Source organism: Hippichthys cyanospilos, chromosome 13 (genome assembly GCF_059441005.1).
Source record: "Hippichthys cyanospilos isolate Australia breed blue-spotted pipefish chromosome 13, RoL_Hcya_1.0, whole genome shotgun sequence".
NCBI classification, from domain to species: Eukaryota; Metazoa; Chordata; class Actinopteri; order Syngnathiformes; family Syngnathidae; genus Hippichthys; species Hippichthys cyanospilos.
In genome coordinates this window covers 17,044,693-17,063,534 of record NC_142381.1, presented here as the reverse complement: position 1 = coordinate 17,063,534, position 18,842 = coordinate 17,044,693, and the positions used below count along the sequence as shown (strand labels likewise).

The window sequence follows — 18,842 nt, the reverse complement described above, 5'->3', positions numbered from 1 at the left end:
GGCGCTGCTGCCCAATGTATTAATTCTCCATGCCGGCCAGACGTTATTGATTTTATGACGGAGGCTGCGGGCCGGATGGATATTGACCACGGGCCGCATTTGGCCCCCGGGCCGAACTTTGGACATGTCTGACATAAAGCAAGGGCGGCCAAAACAATATTAAAAGTTTAGGATCAGCTTCAATTTTTTTTTAAGGGCAAAAACAAAGACTCTTAAAATTATTGCAAAGTGGCAATAGGATAACACAACAGTACGTTTACTGATGCTACAAATACAAACAGACAACAGCCATATGCAAAGACCTACTTACCACCCCATTTGTTGTCTTGGTGCACCACCTAGTGGCCAAAAGGCAGATACTATTTTGTTGCTTAGAAACACATAATAATTTTGTAGTCAGCGGACTTTCATTTAAAGACAATATTACGTAATGAAAAGTTGTTAACTTCCCAAAAGGCACAAAGGTTGTATTATCCATGAGTATTAACTGTCAGTACAATCTTATTTACAATAGCTCGGTTTTAGGTGTTCAAATTTTAACCATTAGGGGGCACATGGAATATTGTTGTAACGGTGAATTTTGTCCACATATTATAAATAACATTGACCTCAAATGGTAATCACTAAGGCGCTAATGCTAATAGCAATTGTTAACATTTGAGCATGGGCAAATTGTGTTCGTAATTTCAATAAAAAAATATGGACCAATTAAAAACCACCTTATAAGCTGTTGTTTCTGCAAAATGGATAAACAATACAATTTGTGTTATGGACTGTATATAATGCATATATAAAAAATAATGCCATTCCATTAAGATATGATAGGTACACAGGTATGGTTTTTTTTTGTTTGTTTTTTCAACTATACATGGTGATTGTCTTGGCCAATGGTGACACTGTCCAGCAGTGCATAACCTTTTTTTATGTTTTTACCTGGGGTTTTATACGCATTAGTTAATTACCATCGGTTTCTATTTTCCGCCATATGACGATTTCCCACTACGATCCCAACTCCGGAATGGATTAGTTTCGTATGGTGGGGGTACACTGCATTTCCTAGTCACCTTATGTTTAAATCTAGAATTAAAGTGGAATAAAGTTTAACGTTTGTGTTGCAGAATAACTATATACAATAATTACCACCTTTGAAGAATCTCTTTCTTCCAACTGGCTGTACTTCATATCAGAATAAAAACATTAAAAATAACTAAGTATAGCCTATGTCATACAAGGTTTCTATTGTTGTAATCCAGAACTGGCAGCGAGGTGATGTGTTTTCACATCCAAAGTAACTTTCTGAATAAAAAACAGGTTTTATTTAACAACCTGGGCAAAGGTGTGTGTGGTATTGGTCAATAAGTCCGTAAATGTAAAACAAAACATTTACCTCATAATGACAAAAGCCGCAGCAAAAGGGACAAAGACTGCAAGGCGGTTGTGTTTGCGCACCATGCCGCCCATATTACAGTACAGCATAATCCCGATGTGAACTTTGACTCTCCAGTTTCTGGAGGTCCCAGAAGCTCTTAGCTATCTTTCAGGTTTGGGATGGAGGGCAGCTGCAGCAGGCCGTGAAGTGTACGATCCCTTCGTTGAAGGTAAAAGATCATCCTCATAGATGCAGCGGCTCCTTTCTTTATTATCATTCTGATCAGCGCCTGTGCTTTTTTTTGGCAGGTCCTGTTCTCCTCTCTTATCGCTTCCTCCTCACCATCATTCAGGACTCCACCCGAGAGGTCATCTATTAACTGATCAATAACTACCTCATTGACCCTTTGCACAAATTCAGGCTTCACTCTGCGAAGCTCGTCATCTGGAAGAAAATATTTAAAAAAATTAAAAACAAAGAAAAGTAAAAGAAAAATAGTCACAATAGAAGATTGCTTAATTATGCGTCATTTGTTTGAATGGTACTCAAACTAAGATGGTATACAATGAGGTGTTCACTAACCGATGTGGGAAATCTGAAACACACTTAATGCGCAATGAACACTAGAAAAATATGAAGAATTTACAAAGATGACACTAATTCTGTTTTGCTATAGTAGTTAAATCGTCGCCAAACTTTTGGTGCGTCCTTTACACAGTAATGTAGACAATACTAGAATTTGACCTTAAAATTAAGGGTAAGTCCATTTGGGGAATTTGGTACTACGTACCTTCTGCGCAAGCCATTTGCGGCGATAGTGTCCCTACCATGTAGTGTACATTTCATGCAATTCTTTGTCGGATGTCACATCTGTAGCTTTATTTATATGCAAATAAGCAGAAGGTTTGCTTTTTTGCTCATGGTAGATCTCATTGGGCTTTTCTGTGCACATAGCCGTTACTTCAAACACCAATGTTGGGATGTGAAAATAAATAAGAGAAATTACGCTGTTCTTAATAAAATTGTGCATTATAAAGGTTTCAACTTCTGCCCCACTTGTTTTTTTCCGTGCTCATCACTACCGGTTTACATTTTGTCTTTTGTCGGCAATTCGCTAGCTAAACAGCCACTCAGAGTGAAGATTGTTCCGACGGCCCCGAACTGATTCAACACGCTGAATCGGACCGAAACCCTTTTCGAGTTAACCCTCGACGAACCCAACCGTTCCAGAGGTGTTTTGCCACACCAAGCAGATGACAGCGCATGACAAGCAATGTTCCCTCTAATTTTCAATGCGCCTGAGCATTCACACAAACTCCCTGAGCAGGCTTTGGACCACAGTGAGCAACTTTTGACATGCACACAGTGAGTCACCGTGCACATATCTGATGCCGCTCCTAAGGTGACCGGTATCACATAATTCACATTTTTTCATTCATGAGCAAGGAAGGAGGGGGGCTCTGAGTAATGTGCTTTTGGGTACTTATCCCGTCGTTTATGAAGGGATAGCTAAGGTGAAAAGCGTTGTCCAGGAACAATAACGGAGACCGATGCATCTGTGATTGACATGTTTGTAGGGAGCCAATTCACAGCATTTCACTTAACAGAGTTACTTTCAATTTCATTTTTTGTAATGGCCACGAGCTAGAAAGTTATTTATTTGTTTTTGGGTTGTTTTGACTGCCCAATGGAATTTATGTTACTGCCCCTTTAAGGCAGAGGGAAAGGTGCATAATACTGGCCCTTTAAGAGCCTTAGGCCAGCATCACAGGGGCAGTTGAGGTTGATCGCAGATTAGAGAAAACTGTTTCTTTACCGTAATGTATGCCTTTTATTAAAAGTATTTTTGTTTGAAGAGCTTTGGAACTACTATGGAAATACATTTATCATTTTACTGAATCAAAGATAGACCTGTGAATTCTTTTTTAAATGTTATTTATTGTATTTGAACCTGGGCAAGCATACAAGTAAACCAGGCAGCCAGAAGTCTTAACCCGCACAATGTTGCTTAACAAATCACAACTATTTTTGTTTGTTTTCAACACGTTTGTCATTAATATCATTTTTATATCTTGAGCAATAAGTGTTTTAGACATGACTGTGTGATGTATGTAGCACTTGTCTTCATGGCAATAAACGAGCCACGTTGTGAAGAAGAAAAAAAATCTCACTCACTTTCACCGCTTGTTCTTCTACTTGCATATACTCCAACAGTCATTCCATCTTAAAAGAAGCGCATTTCTTTTTTACTTTTGCTGGATGAGTGGATGTATCGCTGCTCGTTCGTTTCGCAAAGAAAAGAGGTTAGCATGTGCATCTCTTAATTCCGCACTCTTTGCTAGCTAACCTGCACCGGGTGTATATGCAGGGAACGTTTCTGTCCATGCGTTTGATTGGATGAATAGTGGAAGTGAAACTTATTGTATCATTGGCTGGACACTTGTCCCTCGCTGTCACGATGCAAAATGGTACAGAAAACAAGATTATTGGTCTAATTTTTCAGATAACACGAGGTCTAATATTAGATATCACTTAATATGTTTATATTGCATTTTGTTTTATGCGCAACATAGCTTTTCTTGTGTGCTGAGAACATGCGAGCAGTGCGCAATTGCGCACGCGCGCAGTTTAGAGGAAACACTGATGACAAGTTCCGACAAAAATTAATGGGAAAATCAACACTTACCATACGTCGTCACTTCAGGCAGAATGAGTCCAACACACGAGTAATCAACTTTGGGGGACAAAAAAAAACCTGATTAGCAAACACCACAATAATGCTCTTGTAAAGCATGCAGTATTTAAAAAAAAAAAAAAAAAAAAAAATCAGCACACACATTGTCGAATAGTGCATTTCCACACTATTCCAGCTGCATTTTTAAGTTCGAGAGTGAATCGATCCCCTGGTTGTTGGATGAACACCTCAATCCAATTTGGGTCCCAACTTTCATACGTGAACCTACATTTCTGTGAAAGAAATACATAAGGGGTCTGTTTTGAGAATGACTATCGTTTAGGTCAGGTTGAAAATGGCAGCATTGCTCACTGCTTTAGGCCCCTAATCCAAATACAAGTCTTTTTTTTTACACTAATTTAACCACGAAGAACAGTATTTCATTTGCAATGACAACTTGGCAGATTTTAACAGGCTTTTTGTTGCAATAATGCTCAATTATGATTTTTTGTGAAATGTTTTTTTGAGGTCGTTCACATTTCCAAGCAAATGCGACCTGTATGTGACCTGTGTGCGAACGCCAGATTGCTGAAACCTGTCCCGCATGCACAGAGGACATCATAACATCACACAGCAGGTGCGCTTAACATTCGTGTTTACAGAAGTTGCACAATAGATTTTTTTTTTTTTACATTAACAAAATAGCGTAGCCTTACATCTGGTGTTATTTCTGCACCGTCAACGTTAGTTATGAGTGTGAATTGGTCATCCATTTGCAAGGTCCCCTGAGGGTAAGGCTTCTCAATACTTTGATAGCCTTTCTTTTGTGCTTTCTTCCTCAGCTCCTGTAATGAAGAAACACACTACAATCACAACGACGCTTCATCCTCATCTAAAGTTAAAGCAGCAAAGGTTTGACAGCAGCAGTCACTCTTGTGCCATTAAAAAAGAGACTGACCGCTTCAACGGCGGGGTCGTTCGGGATCAGATAAACATGCAGTGTCAGGAACGTTTTCTTAGTCCTATATATCAATACTTTGCACTTCAGGGACACGGAAAATCCAATCCAACGCAAAATCCGAAGGAGTACCCCTCTTGCGGAGAAAAATGGCCGTGTTAGCTTGACATGGGATGGTGTGACCTCGGACACTGTTTCCACAGTAACTCCGTCAACATCTGAACGCACAACTGCAAACTCCAAAGCCGAAGGCTCGACAGCTGCACATGAAAAAACCCACCATTGTTAACCTGCACGTTATCTGATTTCAGTTAGTTTCACTTACTGGTGCAGATCCAGTGAGGCAGATAGACCTCATCAAACTGCCCATCAGTGACAGTGACATCCATTAGGGGTCCTGCAGGAATGTACTGCAAGGCCTTCATTTTGTCCTCGAGCTCCCACCACTTGCCAAAGCGGTACTTAAACCTCAGACGCGAATCCTTACAAGTCCAACGCAGGCCCGAGACACTGCATTCATATTTACCTGGTTCACACATGAAGCTGGCGGGACACAAAGTACAGTTAACAAACTTAAAACTGCAATTGGAAAAAACAAGCCCGCAAAAATGTGATTTGATGTGATCAATATTTTTTCAACTCAGAGGTGCTGTTTATAGTGCTGCAGTCCCTTTCCCTAAGAGGAAAAAGCTTCAAAGCTGCCTAAGATCGTAATCAAGTGTGGCCCCTCAACACTGCCTCTGATTGGGTCCTCCAATGCTATGTTTCCCAACTAGGGATACATAAGCGCATTGTAGGAGGCGTGTGGAAATTCATTAAAGCTCAGTCGACTGATGAAAATAAAATTGTACGATATGCAGTTTAAATATGCTATATGCGTTCTCCTGAAATTCTGGTTGTGACGCCATAATCTCAATTTCTCTCCTTTAGAGTGCAATAAGAGTGCTGAGAATATGTTTCACCTGTACCAGGTACACCCATCATCATCATCGTCTTGGCTGACTTGCGGCTCAAGTTTAGTCCATTCGTCCTCAGCGACGGTTGCAATTTCAGCAAACCATTTTGCCTGGTTAAAGGAACGTAACATACAACTGACAAATGAAAGTGATAAGTTCAAAGTAAATAAGATCTTAATTCTTATAGAATGCTGAATTCAAATGAATTAAAGAATTAAGGAAGTAAAGTGGTATTTTATGGTTTATTTTCGGGATCAGGTCAAGAATACAAATAAAGGAAGACTGCATTTAGTATAAGATGTACTTACTGTGACCATTTCAAAGTGTTTACATGATGGCTCGCTTTCCCTGAAAGTGGTTCAGAATGTTAAAAAAAAACGTACACATTCATACTAGATTAAAACAAAAGGTTTCAAAATGTGTGTTCTGTGTCTGTGGGCTCAAAAGCTCAAAAGAGACTTTCTTGTCTCATAATTAAAAATCATACCTAAATGCCTTAAAGAAATAGCAAGACAAACTATCACCATTGGAATATCTGTGGGTTAAGTGTATGGTTAGTTTAACCCTCATTTGGCTGAGTCCATAGCCACAACCAAAACTCAAGCTCTTTACTGGTGTAAAGACTTACATTTTCAATGATATTGCTTTCAGTGTTTGTGGTTCCCGCTCCCGAAGAATGCTGCAAAGGATTATTTTTTCTTTCACAGTTTTCAGGCTATCCATGACTTTTGACATCTTCTCGCGAGGGCTCTGGATGGCTTTGATATCACCACTTGTAGCAACTCCCCTTATATTGAGTTCTCTTATTATCATGTCAACATCTGCAATCATGTTAATCAGCATGTCTTTATGTAGATCAATAAAGCAGTGATCTGTGGAAAAAAAAACAGGTTTACATGTCCCAGTTCATTACAACAATTTGGTGTTCAGTGGCATGAAACCATTTGCCCCCTTCAAAATAATTCCCACAACTTTCAAACCTTAATGTATAATATCGAATAAATACAAAGCACGGACAAAGCTAAACCAAGGAAACAAAAAAAATGCAGTTTTTGAGTGGCGACCTGAATCATAGGGAAATAGAGGAGACTGTTCAAAGATATCTGACCCTGGATGTTAAAGAATTTCTCAGCTTGTTAAATTATGAATTTACTGGGGCTCACCATTTTTTTCCAGTTCATTTTCACTGACCACATTACAGGCCTGATTGACTACAGACCAGCAAGTGGCGAATTGTGAGTCGAAGTGTATTATCTTATGTATGTCTTGCATGGTGTGCGAGGAGCTGTTTGATGTTTGCCCCACATGTACTGTAAAATAAAAAGGGTGTGGACTTCATTTGATATGGTGAAAGTGTCACATAATTGTAATGTAGCATAATTGTAATGTACCAAAAAAAAAAAAAAAACCTCTCCTGTCAAACAATTTCTTAATGGAAGTGCTTTGCTAGTTTTTTTTTTTTTTTTTTTTTAATATTTTGAAGATAAATACATCTGCAGGTCCAATTTCATGAATGAAGATAAAGACAGATGATAAACGCAAAGCAGGTTGTAAATTTATACGCTGAGTGTGGTTGTCTGCATCTGTAGAATATAGTTGTTAAAGTATCTGGTAATTAGGGCTGCATGATTATGGCCAAAATAATAATCGCGATTATTTTGGACAATATTAAAATCACAATTATTAATCACGATTATTCATCATGTTTAGTCAAACATGTCAATTTATTGCCCTGATTTTTAAACAAACAGTATATAAACAAGGTTTAGAGGCTAAATACTTACAAATAATAAAAAACTAAAATTAATAAAGTTAATAATTAACTTACTTGATGAGTGCAAGCCTCACCCTACTTAGAACCAAATACATTGTTCACTTTAAGCAGATTTGAATGAATTAGCAGTCAAAATGTAATTTTTGGTCATTTAAAACCAAATGTATTCCAATGTCCAATTCCAATGAACCAAGCACATTATTTACTTTTGAGCACATTTTAATCAATTAGCAGCCAAAATGTCGTTTTTGGTCATTTCAAACCGAATTCATTCAATTTTTTTGGAAATCAGATTTTTCAAAATGGGTCCCAATTGACAGCTACCACTGTATATAATAGGAATCAGATGAGTAACTCAACGCCATTTCACACTGATAAATAATACAATATATTAGGGTGAGAAAATCAGCTTTTGTCAGGCAAACATATGGGAAACATTGACCCCTGGTGGTAGGATGACACAGTGCTTGATTTGATATGTAAGGTACACCCCTATTTAAATATTAATAAGACCGTCAATATTGTGATCGCGATTAAAATTCGATTGATTCTGCAGTCCTACTTGTAAATCTAACAAAGGCACTTTTAAAAATCAATCATCAGTAACTTATTATTCTCAAGGTAACTGTAGCGACACCGAGAATAAACAGCTCAGTTAAAAAGGCATATTGTAAATTAAGAAAGAAAAATTGGTAAAGAATAAATAAATAAATAAATAAATAATATATGTGCATCTGGTTGATAAAAAATGATGGTTAACTCAATCACTCATTTTTTAAGAGTCCGAACATTAAATCCCAGATACTTAAGTGTAAATTCATTACCTAAGCACATTAAAGACATTATTTTTCAGACACTTCAGTGTTAAAACAAAACTTAAGTATCTAGGATTGAATGCCTGGGAACAAACACAAAAAAAAAATGTCCCAGGTATTGCACGAGTTAATGGTTGAAACAAGGTTGCTAAAAGAAAAAGCTACAACTCACCATAGAGTCGAGGCTCGATACGCTTCAAAAAAGAAACCATCTTCATTCTTGCTTCTGGCCCTTTCAGGCCGACTAAGTGATTCAGATGGAACACCATACTTTTGGTATCCGGATTCAAAGAGATTATCATAGTTTTTTCCCCCCAATCCAAGATACGATCCGCCATTAGCTCATCCATCAGTCGACTTAAAACTTGCTGTGAGAAAAGCTCTGACCTAAACACAGGGGGCTCTCGAAGCTTTAGAAGCTTGAGACGATCTTCAAGCTTCGATTCCCCCTTGTGACCTGAAAAACAAAGCAAACAATGTATCATGTCAGATGTCTACCTTCAACAAAAACGCCATTAATGTGTACATGCGTAACATCGCTAGTTAGAACACAGTCAAGGACGCCTAATCACAATAATTTGTTTGTGACAGCACAAATGATTCGTTTCTGACAGCTCTAAAATACAGTAGTGTAAGTAAGTGTGAAAACGAAACAACGGATTTAGTCCTTAAACCTTTACTTAACAATATTTGTGGTCACTTTCATATTATACATATTATCATTTTGAACGTTTACAAATGAAAACAGCCAGATTAAACGCAAACATATTGCAATTAACATTACTTTACTACACAGATAAATTTGGGAGGAAAAAAATGCTAGTGTATGCTATCAATCTTCCTCAGATTGAGAGCCGCTAGAGTAATGAGAATTACTTTTCATGAAAGTACTCGTTATCCAGATTTACCACTGGAAGTGATGTCCTATGAATTCTTCGCATTTGTAGTTTAATGCTTCTTTCAAGCCTAGGCCAGAGGACTACGGATGAGTTTTGATAGGTCTCTTTTTTTTTTTCAAACATGATTTTTCATGTGTTTTGTGACCTTGCACTGTCAACTTTCATATACCGTATTTTCCTCACTATAAGGCGCACCGGATTATAAAGCTCAACTTCAGATCAAGCACAAACGTATGAAGTGTTAAACTAAATCATCTCCAAAACATTATTTCGCGTGCAGCCCACGCGACCAGTGGTTGGGGACCACTGCACTAGATGTTGTTGTGTTATGCATCCATTATGCATCCACGACATGGTGTTGTGTCATGCATCCACTAGATGCCGCTGCACTTAAGGGAATGTTTTAAAGGGGGCGTGTAAGACTGTACTGTTTCATTAAAAAGGAATAAATTTAAACGTTGTAAATTTCAAAAACATGCAAATGATTGTGTTCTTCATGACCAACAGTATGTTTTAAATATAATGAGAGGTCTAGTTATCATTAAATTATATTACATAGACACAGCCATGTTTGTTATGGCTACAGACAATGGTAAATGCAGCACCTGCAGCGCCTCCTGCTGTCTGTAATGAAAAACGGTCTAAAGCTTACACAGATCCCTTTAAAAACAATCATAAAGCTTACACAGATCCCTTTAAAAACAATCAGCTAAGTCGTCAAACTTTATTCATAGAACATAAACTTTATTAGTACAATATAAACGTCCTCACAAATCCCAAAATGAATTAACAGCTGTTTTATTTGAGTACTATCTGAAGAATGGGTAAAATACCTCGATTACAGTCAAAGACTGTTTAGATAAATGCCAAAATGAATCAAGAATTAACGTTTGTAAATTAGCCTTTTAATATTAGTCTAGTTAAACATTTACATAGGGCGGTGTTTTTCAAATGGGGGGGGGGGGGGGGCATGAGATGATGCGGTGGGGCCGGACGATCTCAGGGAAAAGACTTTGTTTTTCTTACGTGACATGTAATTGCAATAAAACAAGACTTTATTTTTTTTTAGTTTCAGGCACTTTCATGCACTTGGTTATTTTTTTTAGACTAAGCTGAAATCCGTATAAACGCTGTAAAATGATGAACAGTTGTTGAAAGTTGAGTCATGTTTCTTTTTTTTCTTTTATTAATCTTAAAGAACGATAAAAAAAAAAGGTTTAGGTAGACTTATACAATTTTACGGATAATAATCTTATTTATAGTCAGCATGTCAACTGTTTTCTCTTTACTGGGGGGATTGCAAAAATAAAAATGAGAAGCACTGACAAAAAGATGAAGTGGTCCAAGTATGGACCTGCCCAAAGACTGCTGGGATGGACACCAGCACACCAGCGACCCTAGTAAGGATAAGTGGCGATAGAAAATAGATGGCTGGATAATGTTGACGTTGTTGGAATATAATATGGACACATATACAGCCGTCAAATAGTCGGGGAGTGTTCTCTATCCGGACCAGGTGTAACCAGGTGCGACTCAATTGAACATAAGCGGCTGCAGAAAATGGATGGAAATGGCACTTGTCTATTGGCTAAGCATGATTGTTAAAGGACAGTTTCAACTCACCTGAGACTTTAGAAAGAGTAAAACCTCTTTGATGTAGGAAAAACATCATTATCTGGCTTGCTTCTGGACCTTTGAGAAGGACCAGATCAATCAGAGATTGTGCTCTATTTTTCCTATATGAGGGGCTAAAAAATTCCGCTCTTTCTCTAGCACTCAAAACATGAGCCTTACGAAGATCTTCCAACAGTTGATGTATACGTGAAAATGATGCCTGTGATACAAATTCAGGCTTCAGTCGTTGAAGCTTTCTTTCTTGAGACTCATCTGAAAAACAATGCAAACAGACAAGGTGAACATTTGCCAAGTGCTGAATAAAACATAAAAACATACAGAATACTTGGAATTCATTCGTTATAGTTTCAGAAATTTTGGAAAACCTTAAAATGCAAAACTGACAAGTGGCTGTCATCTCCATGGCATTTAAAAATAGAAATGGAATGAGCACTTCAAAGGGTAACAAACGGGGTGTCATTATCATTGTATAGCTGGTATGCAACAAAATTGCCAGCACCTTGTCCAAATAGTTTAGTTTATATAGTAAGTGATATAAGTTTCATAAATTAACAACGTTGAAAAAAAGTTTCACGTTTGCGCTTAATCTCATACAAAGTTCGACATTTGTTTACAAAAGTATTTCATGCAAGTAGGGCTGCACAATTAATGAAATTTTAATCAGGATTACCATATTGGCTGCCAAGATTAATTAAGCTGATCCTCTGCAATATTAACATTTAAAAAGTCAAGCACTTTTTTTTATTACAAGGCAAATCAAGCACTTTGTCAAGCTACCACCGGGAGGCATTGTTTCCCACTGTTTGCATGAAAAACGCGTCAGCTTTTCTCACCCTAATATATTATTTACCTATGTAAAGTGGCATTGAGATTCTCACCTGATTTCTAATATATACAGTACTAGCTTTCAGTTGAGACTCATTTTAGAAAATCTGATTGGCAAAATATTGGAATAAATTTGGTTTGAAATGAACGAAAATGACACTTTGACTGCTAATTGATTAAAATTTGCTTCAAAGTAAATAATGTGCTTGGTTCTAAGTAGGCTTGTTTTTTCATTGGTTTGCACTCAGTAAGTAAGTTAGCTGTGTTGCCCCGTGTGCCAAGTTTTTGCCATATCATATGAATTAGTTTCAATTATTTACTTTATTTATTTATTTTAGTTTATTAGTAGTAGTATCAAGCACTGAAGCCTTGTTTATTTGCTGGTTGTTCAAAAACAGTGCACTAAATAGACACGTTTGATCAAACATTATGAATAACCGTGATTAATAATTGTGATTTCAATATTGACCAAAATAATCGCGATTATTATTTTGGCCATAATTGGTGCAGCCCTACATGCAAGGCAGATATTTTGCGCTTCAATTCTAAGAGGGGGATACATATGTTAAACGCTCGCTGTAATAAAAGCAAAACTTGTTTTGAATTTTCTGTTTCATGGTTAATACAAAATAGGGGTGGGGAAAAAAAATCGGAAATCAATTTTTGACTTTTGTTTCTCGTGTGCAAATCTAAAAATAAATTAAGTAGGAAAACAAATCATTTTTCCCCACTGCATATGACAAAAAGAATAACAAAAACTAATGATACATTTTTTGGTCCAAATTGGCAAAGCAGGTGTATGAAAGGGCCGGTTCTACTCACAGAAGTCTTGAAAAAAAGCAGGATCTATTTGCTTTAGTTTATGCAACATATGCCGACTTGCTTCTGGACCTTTGCAGAGAACCACATCAATCAACATCCTTGCCTTTTGTGGCGTGCTTAAGTGCTCGGACAATAGCTCGTTTCTTTCACTGAAACTCAAGAAACCCTGAACAAGAAAGTCAAACCAAAGATGTAAATCTGATGAAGACAATCGTGATATGATCTCAGGCCCCAACTGTCGAAGTGTCCATTGAGCATATTCATCTGAAAAGCAGTCCAAACAGAAAAAAAAGTCAGTTCAGATACAGTAACTCAAACAGAACATACTGAAGGCTTAAGTGTGATAGTGGCGGTCTGTGCATTTCACACTTAGGCCTTCAGTAATTGGACCCCTCATGCGCACACGTACGCATTACAGGCCTACGCAGGCTATTTTTCAGAGCATTTAAACATCAATAAACCCGCATCAGCCATTACAATTTCTCATTCTACGTGCCAAAACTTAGAATAAGTAATAATAATTTCTAATTATTTGTCCACAAAGTTTTACAAAGTTCACAAAGAGCAGGCAAGCTTTAACAAGCTTGTGCGCTAAATTATAAATGGCAAGTTAAAATAAGTGTCGCGTCTGGGCATAGTGAGTTGGGAGGAGGAAGGAATGGGAACTAAAAAAATTCAGGAAAAGTGAGAAATATGTGGCTCAAAAAAGGACGTTTTAACAAGGAAAATAGGCAGGGCCAAACCGCGAGCAAAACTGGACAAAGTGTCACCAGACAGGTGGACCAAATCAAACTAATGAAAACGCTAACAAAAAAGGCAGACTCGAGTAGAACAGAAACATGAACAAAACCCCTCACAAGAACCAAACCCAACCAAACATGACAATTGAGTAAGAATGACACGATGACAAAACATATTAACGGCGGTCTCAAAGTCATTTCAGTACAAAATCCATTCTTTTTTTTCGTTAGAAAGACTTTCATGACTTGCTTGTAGAGTTTGTCTTCGCATTTCATTTCCAATAATAAATCCTTTTTTTATTGACGTCGACGCCAATGCTGAAAGTCAAGTCGGTCCAATTTCCGTTTTGCTCTTCTTCAGCCATTGTGGGTTTTTATTAAAAAGAAAAGCTGCTGCGGGTCTGGCCTCGACGTACGCTAACGCTAGCTGGTTGAGATACATGTTTTTTTGTTTTATTTAACTACTTCCACCATTAAACCTGGTGGATCAATATAGTACCGCCTTGCTGCAGTGGACATCCACTTACGTCACACGAAATGAGTGATCTCAAGATTCGGTAACATTCCCTGGTCCCCTAAATCGCCTGCATGGTAGCCAAGCACTGAATCAAAAAAAGCACAGAACTTATTATCGACCTCGATCAATCAGCCTCATAATCATGGTGAGAATTGAGTTTCAAATTACTCAAAAAGACTCATTTAAATGTTAGCTTAACTAAACTCATCGAGAAAACAGAACAAAACTTACAGCAACTGGTGTCAATGGTTGCTCAGTTGCCAAATTCACAGATGTTCTTTTATTCCTGGATTCATATACAGCTGACCCCCGTGTTACAGCGCCCCTGGTTTACGTTTTTTTCATGTTGTGATGTGGAATACTGAGTTTTTTGTCCCCTCTTTATAGTACTTTCCCGGCTTTGCGACAAAAACAACTGTCATGACCCTCAGTGTTTGGCTGTACTTGTGTTGTTTTGTCTCCATCTGCAGGCGTTTTTAGGTAATTGCAATTTTTTTTGTTACCGTCACATGACGGAGATGCTAGTCTGCTATTGGTGGGCCTCACTCCTTTCAAAATGGCGGAATGGTAAAGGTTTGGATTGCCCGCCATACGGTGAATTCACCTTAGGAGCCCAACCATGGAACAGATTAATCTCGTAACACGGGGGTTCACTGCACTGTACTTTTATGATGATCAAATTCAAGCAGTTACAGTAAAAGAAATTCTAGGTACAGTATCTGCATAGTAGTAATCCAGTGGAGCCCCGGTTTATGACGTCACTGCCTTATGTTTTTTTTTTACAATGTGGACTGCGAGGTTTTTTCGTCCCCTCTTTACGGTATTTTTTACGCTTTAAGACAAAAACAACTGTCATGTCCTTAAGGGTTGGCTGTGTTTATGTTGTTTTGCCTCCATCTTCAGGTGTTTTTAGGTAATTGCTCCAATTTTCTGGTCACCCCAAACTGACTGCGCTGCAACACTTCACTAAGATGCTGGTCTGCTATTGGTCGGCTCACGGTCACGAAGATGTCAACATGCTGACTAAGACTTGATCCTCGTGTGAGTGTTTACAATATCGTATTTGTTGTGCATTTTAGTGCTTAATTCAAACTTTAATTGGTTAGCCATTGGTCCTAAAATTGCGAGTGATATTAAAGGAAGAAGTAAGATGATTGGTATGGAAATTAAGCTGGAGATAATACAGGAATACATTACAAAGAAGGCAAGGCTAGGCTACCATCGCTAGGGAATATGGCCACAACAAGCTCAAGGCATGTCACTCAAAGGTAAATAAATAATTTATATATTTGTTATTGATGACGTTTTTTCTTGTATACAGTACATGTATATTAAACAATATATAAGTAGCATTTACTATACAATTTTGTTTCCAATTTTCAATGTGTATATACAATTTTGATGTTTTGACCTGGGCTTTTACACGCATTAGCTAATTAGTTTAAGTTTCTATTGCCGGCCATACGATGATTTGCCCGCCATACGATGATTTCCCCTGACAATCCCAACCCCGGAATTTCATATAGCAGGGGTCAAATGTACTGCTATTATGTTATTTAATTGTATCCATGTATATTATATATAAGTAGCACATACTATACGATTTTGTTACCAATTTTTAATACGTGTATACATTTTTGATGTTTTTACCTGGGCTTTTACACGCATGAGCTAATTAGCCTAGGTATCTATTGCCCGCCATTCGATGATTTCACCTTACAATCCCTACCCCAGAACAGATTAACTTTGTATAGTGGGGTTCCACTGTACTTCTATTACAATGGTGAAAATAATTTAAACTGCCTGACAACGTTTAATGGAAAAATCTGTCCAAATTCAGAAAATAAAAGCAAGTAATATAATTTAATGATAACTAGACCAAAGATTATATTTAAACATACGTCATTATGAACACATTCATTTGCAAGTTTTTGAAATATACAATCATTTGATGGATTCCTTTTTAATGAAAAACTGGCTTACTCTTACACACGGTCCCTTTAATAAATGTGACAAAAGTCACAGCCGTACCATATTGAATCAAATTGTGACACCGCTGAATCGAACCCCATCAAATATTTGCATTTTGAAATTGTTATTTACTTGAATTGTATCATTGCCCATGTATAGAGGATTGTTTTTTGGAGCAATGCACACACCTGATATGTCATTTATTACACATACACAGGATACACTGTAAAGAAGCATGACATACTGTATTTGGGTCTATATACGCTGAACACAGTCGCTAAAAGGTAGTTTCAACTCACCAGAGAACTCGCTTTCACTGTCACTCAAGAAATCACTTAAACCTCTGACGAGAACAGTCTCCTTCCATAAAATTTTGGGCCCCAAGTCTTGAAGATGGCTTCCTGCTGAGTAATCTGGGAAAAAAAACAGCAAATGGCTAGAGTCCAGTCTAACGATAAAAAGGACACCATTGGGCATTCTCAGTGTTCAATAATGAAAAAAAAAAACACCACGCTATTGGATTTCTTTTGATATCCTATAGGAAGTTTCCAATTGTATACAGCAACATGAAAAGTGAACGCAATCTTTGGTTGGTTGTTGGATTCTTCTTTGCACGCAATTAAAGGAAAAATGTCTATCATTTTGTTTAGAGAGGAGTCAAAAAATGTCTTTACCATGACATGTTCTCTGCTGCAACACTAGTTTAAACATTTGTAATCTGAATGATACTTTTTATGAATTAACCCATTGGTTGGCCGTGGTCAACCGGTTACCCGGCAAACTATTGTTAGTCTCCTGCATGACATTGCACTAGATGAAAAAAAAAAAAAAAAAACTCAGCTGAAAAATAAAAACTTCAATTGAGAAAAACAGAACGCAGTGTTGTTTGCATCGAATGCTGCTCACACTGGGAGGTGAAGATGATCAAGTAGAAGACGATTGTCATGACCTGGCTTTCGGGGGGGATGTCAAAATAAAAGCATGCCAAAGCAGTTCATTTCATACAGTACTTGATATCCCACATTTTATTTGAAAGAATTGTCTAGCTTTCTCACAAAGTTTGTCTGTTTCATCAAAATACAGTTGCTTGGGAGGTAGTGAATTCTCCACAAGTCTCATTTAGCTTCTGGGCCAACATGCTAAAAAATAAGATAAAATTAAATAAAATGAATAAACAGCTCTCATCTCATCCCATAGTTACTGCCTGGTAAATGTGTCTGGCTCAATTTACTCTTCCCTACCAGAAAAGAGAAGCGATAAATACTGCAAGCCAAAGGAAGTTGAGCAGTTGGACAAATCTGAACACGTGACACAGCCGAGATGTGTATTTTTATTCGTGCTGTGTTTACTAAACTGTAATATTACTAGACATTGTTTGGCAAGATGAGGGTCTATTAATTTCTTATACAGTTGTCTTGTTTTTCACAGTTAATGGGGACCCGAATCCCCCCGCGAAAAGTAAAACCTGCTGAATAGTGCTCCCACTTTTCTTTTTTTTTAATGTGAAAAGTCTTCATGCTACACATATTATTTAAGACAAGTATTACTCCAGTGCATAGTTTTACTTCAGTCTTAAATGATTAAACCTTATACACTGTACAATAAGTGAAAAGTTCCGCCTTTCCTTTGAAGTCTTGCGCAGCTGCGGTCATATTAGCAGCGGCCTGGACACTGAATTAAAGTCAGATCTGTACATGATCAAACATGATAACACTGGAGACTTTAAACTTGAAATACCATTTTATTATAAAAGAAATCTAGGGAAGAGGTTTCCAACGGCCTTAAGTAAATATGTACACTGCTGTAGGTCCACGTCTGAGGAGGACCAAGTGCATTTATAGTTACCTCGTCTGTCTGGCATGCAAGAAACCGTTATAGCTTGTAACCGCAATACAGTATAGCTTTTTTTCCCCCTAAAAAATCCGCGAAAGACCGAGGCCTATAAAATCGAATCGTGAAGTTGCAAGGAATCACTGTAGTGTTGTGGCTTTGCATTACAGATTATTAGGATATTAAAAAAAATACCTCTTTACAAAATTCTGGGCTTTTTTTTTTTTTTTTACACTCAACTCCCCTCGCGGGAGCTGGGCTACAAGAAAAGTAGATCTCTAGCCAAAATATTTTGGGCACCCCTGACATAACCATTGAGTTTCGCCCCTGCTCCCTGCTTGTTTAATCATCCGCTGGTGTCTGCTTTCAAATGCATGCAGTTAGCAAATTACAAAAACTATGTAGTCTTTTTCTTCCCGAGCAATTGCGCACGGGTCTGGAGAAACATATGCCTCGACGTAAACCGCGTGATGACAGTCGTTGACAGTACATAAACGCGGTTAGCCTCCTGGTTGCACAATCGAAAGTGAAAGCAAACTTCGTTGTGAGTCATTTTACATTAAATCAAATTGTGAAGAACAGCAGTTACCTGGTCCTTGTTGTCTCACCCGGTGGGAAATTAGGTCGAGTGAAGTATTTATAAGGTCGTAAGCTTCATCCTCGCCCAGCGAGGAAGTCAAGGCGGTCAGCAGCTCGTCTGTCGTGCCGTACGTGGCCTCCTTCAACGAACCTCGGCTCACCAGTTGCCGACAAAGCTCCTCGAAGTCATCCCTGGACAATTGTGACATTCTTTGCGCTACTTGCGCTTCGGGAGGAGCCGCCATCCTTCCACGCTGTCAACGTTGTCAAGTCTATCCCAAGGAACCGTTTTAAAAGTAACTTTTAAAAACGTAGCTAGTAAAGTTTGTTTTTTTCTGCCAGGAAGACTTCCCCGCGTCGAGGTGGTGTCAAGTCTATCCCAAGGAACCGTTTTAAAAGTAACTGTTAAAAACGTAGCTAGTAAAGTTTTTTTTTTGTTTGTTTTTCCTGCCAGGAAGCTGAGGACGACTTTCCCGCG

At 38.0% G+C, this 18,842-nt stretch overlaps 1 protein-coding gene across 4 annotated transcripts; it reads right to left on the bottom strand.

Annotated features, from left to right (window-relative positions):
• Positions 1-240: 240 nt before the first annotated feature.
• Positions 241-18,842, bottom strand: LOC148414070 (uncharacterized). 4 transcript variants are annotated; one of them, XM_088430605.1, is made up of 15 exons: positions 18,375-18,842; positions 16,255-16,368; positions 12,728-12,991; positions 11,069-11,332; positions 8,719-9,003; positions 6,586-6,829; positions 6,266-6,305; positions 5,964-6,067; positions 5,327-5,544; positions 5,002-5,261; positions 4,760-4,888; positions 4,207-4,336; positions 4,056-4,103; positions 3,545-3,592; positions 241-1,813 (listed from the first exon to the last, which is right to left on the bottom strand). In XM_088430605.1, the coding sequence occupies exons 1-15, from the start codon at positions 18,607-18,609 to the stop codon at positions 1,527-1,529; spliced, it is 2,670 nt and encodes an 889-aa protein (XP_088286731.1). In that variant the 5' UTR covers positions 18,610-18,842; the 3' UTR covers positions 241-1,526. The 4 variants fall into 4 exon arrangements, 3 of the variants coding, with proteins under 3 accessions (XP_088286731.1, XP_088286732.1, XP_088286733.1); XM_088430606.1 differs by lacking the exon at positions 3,545-3,592; XR_015867541.1 differs by lacking the exon at positions 4,207-4,336 and having other exon boundaries at positions 1,758-1,813.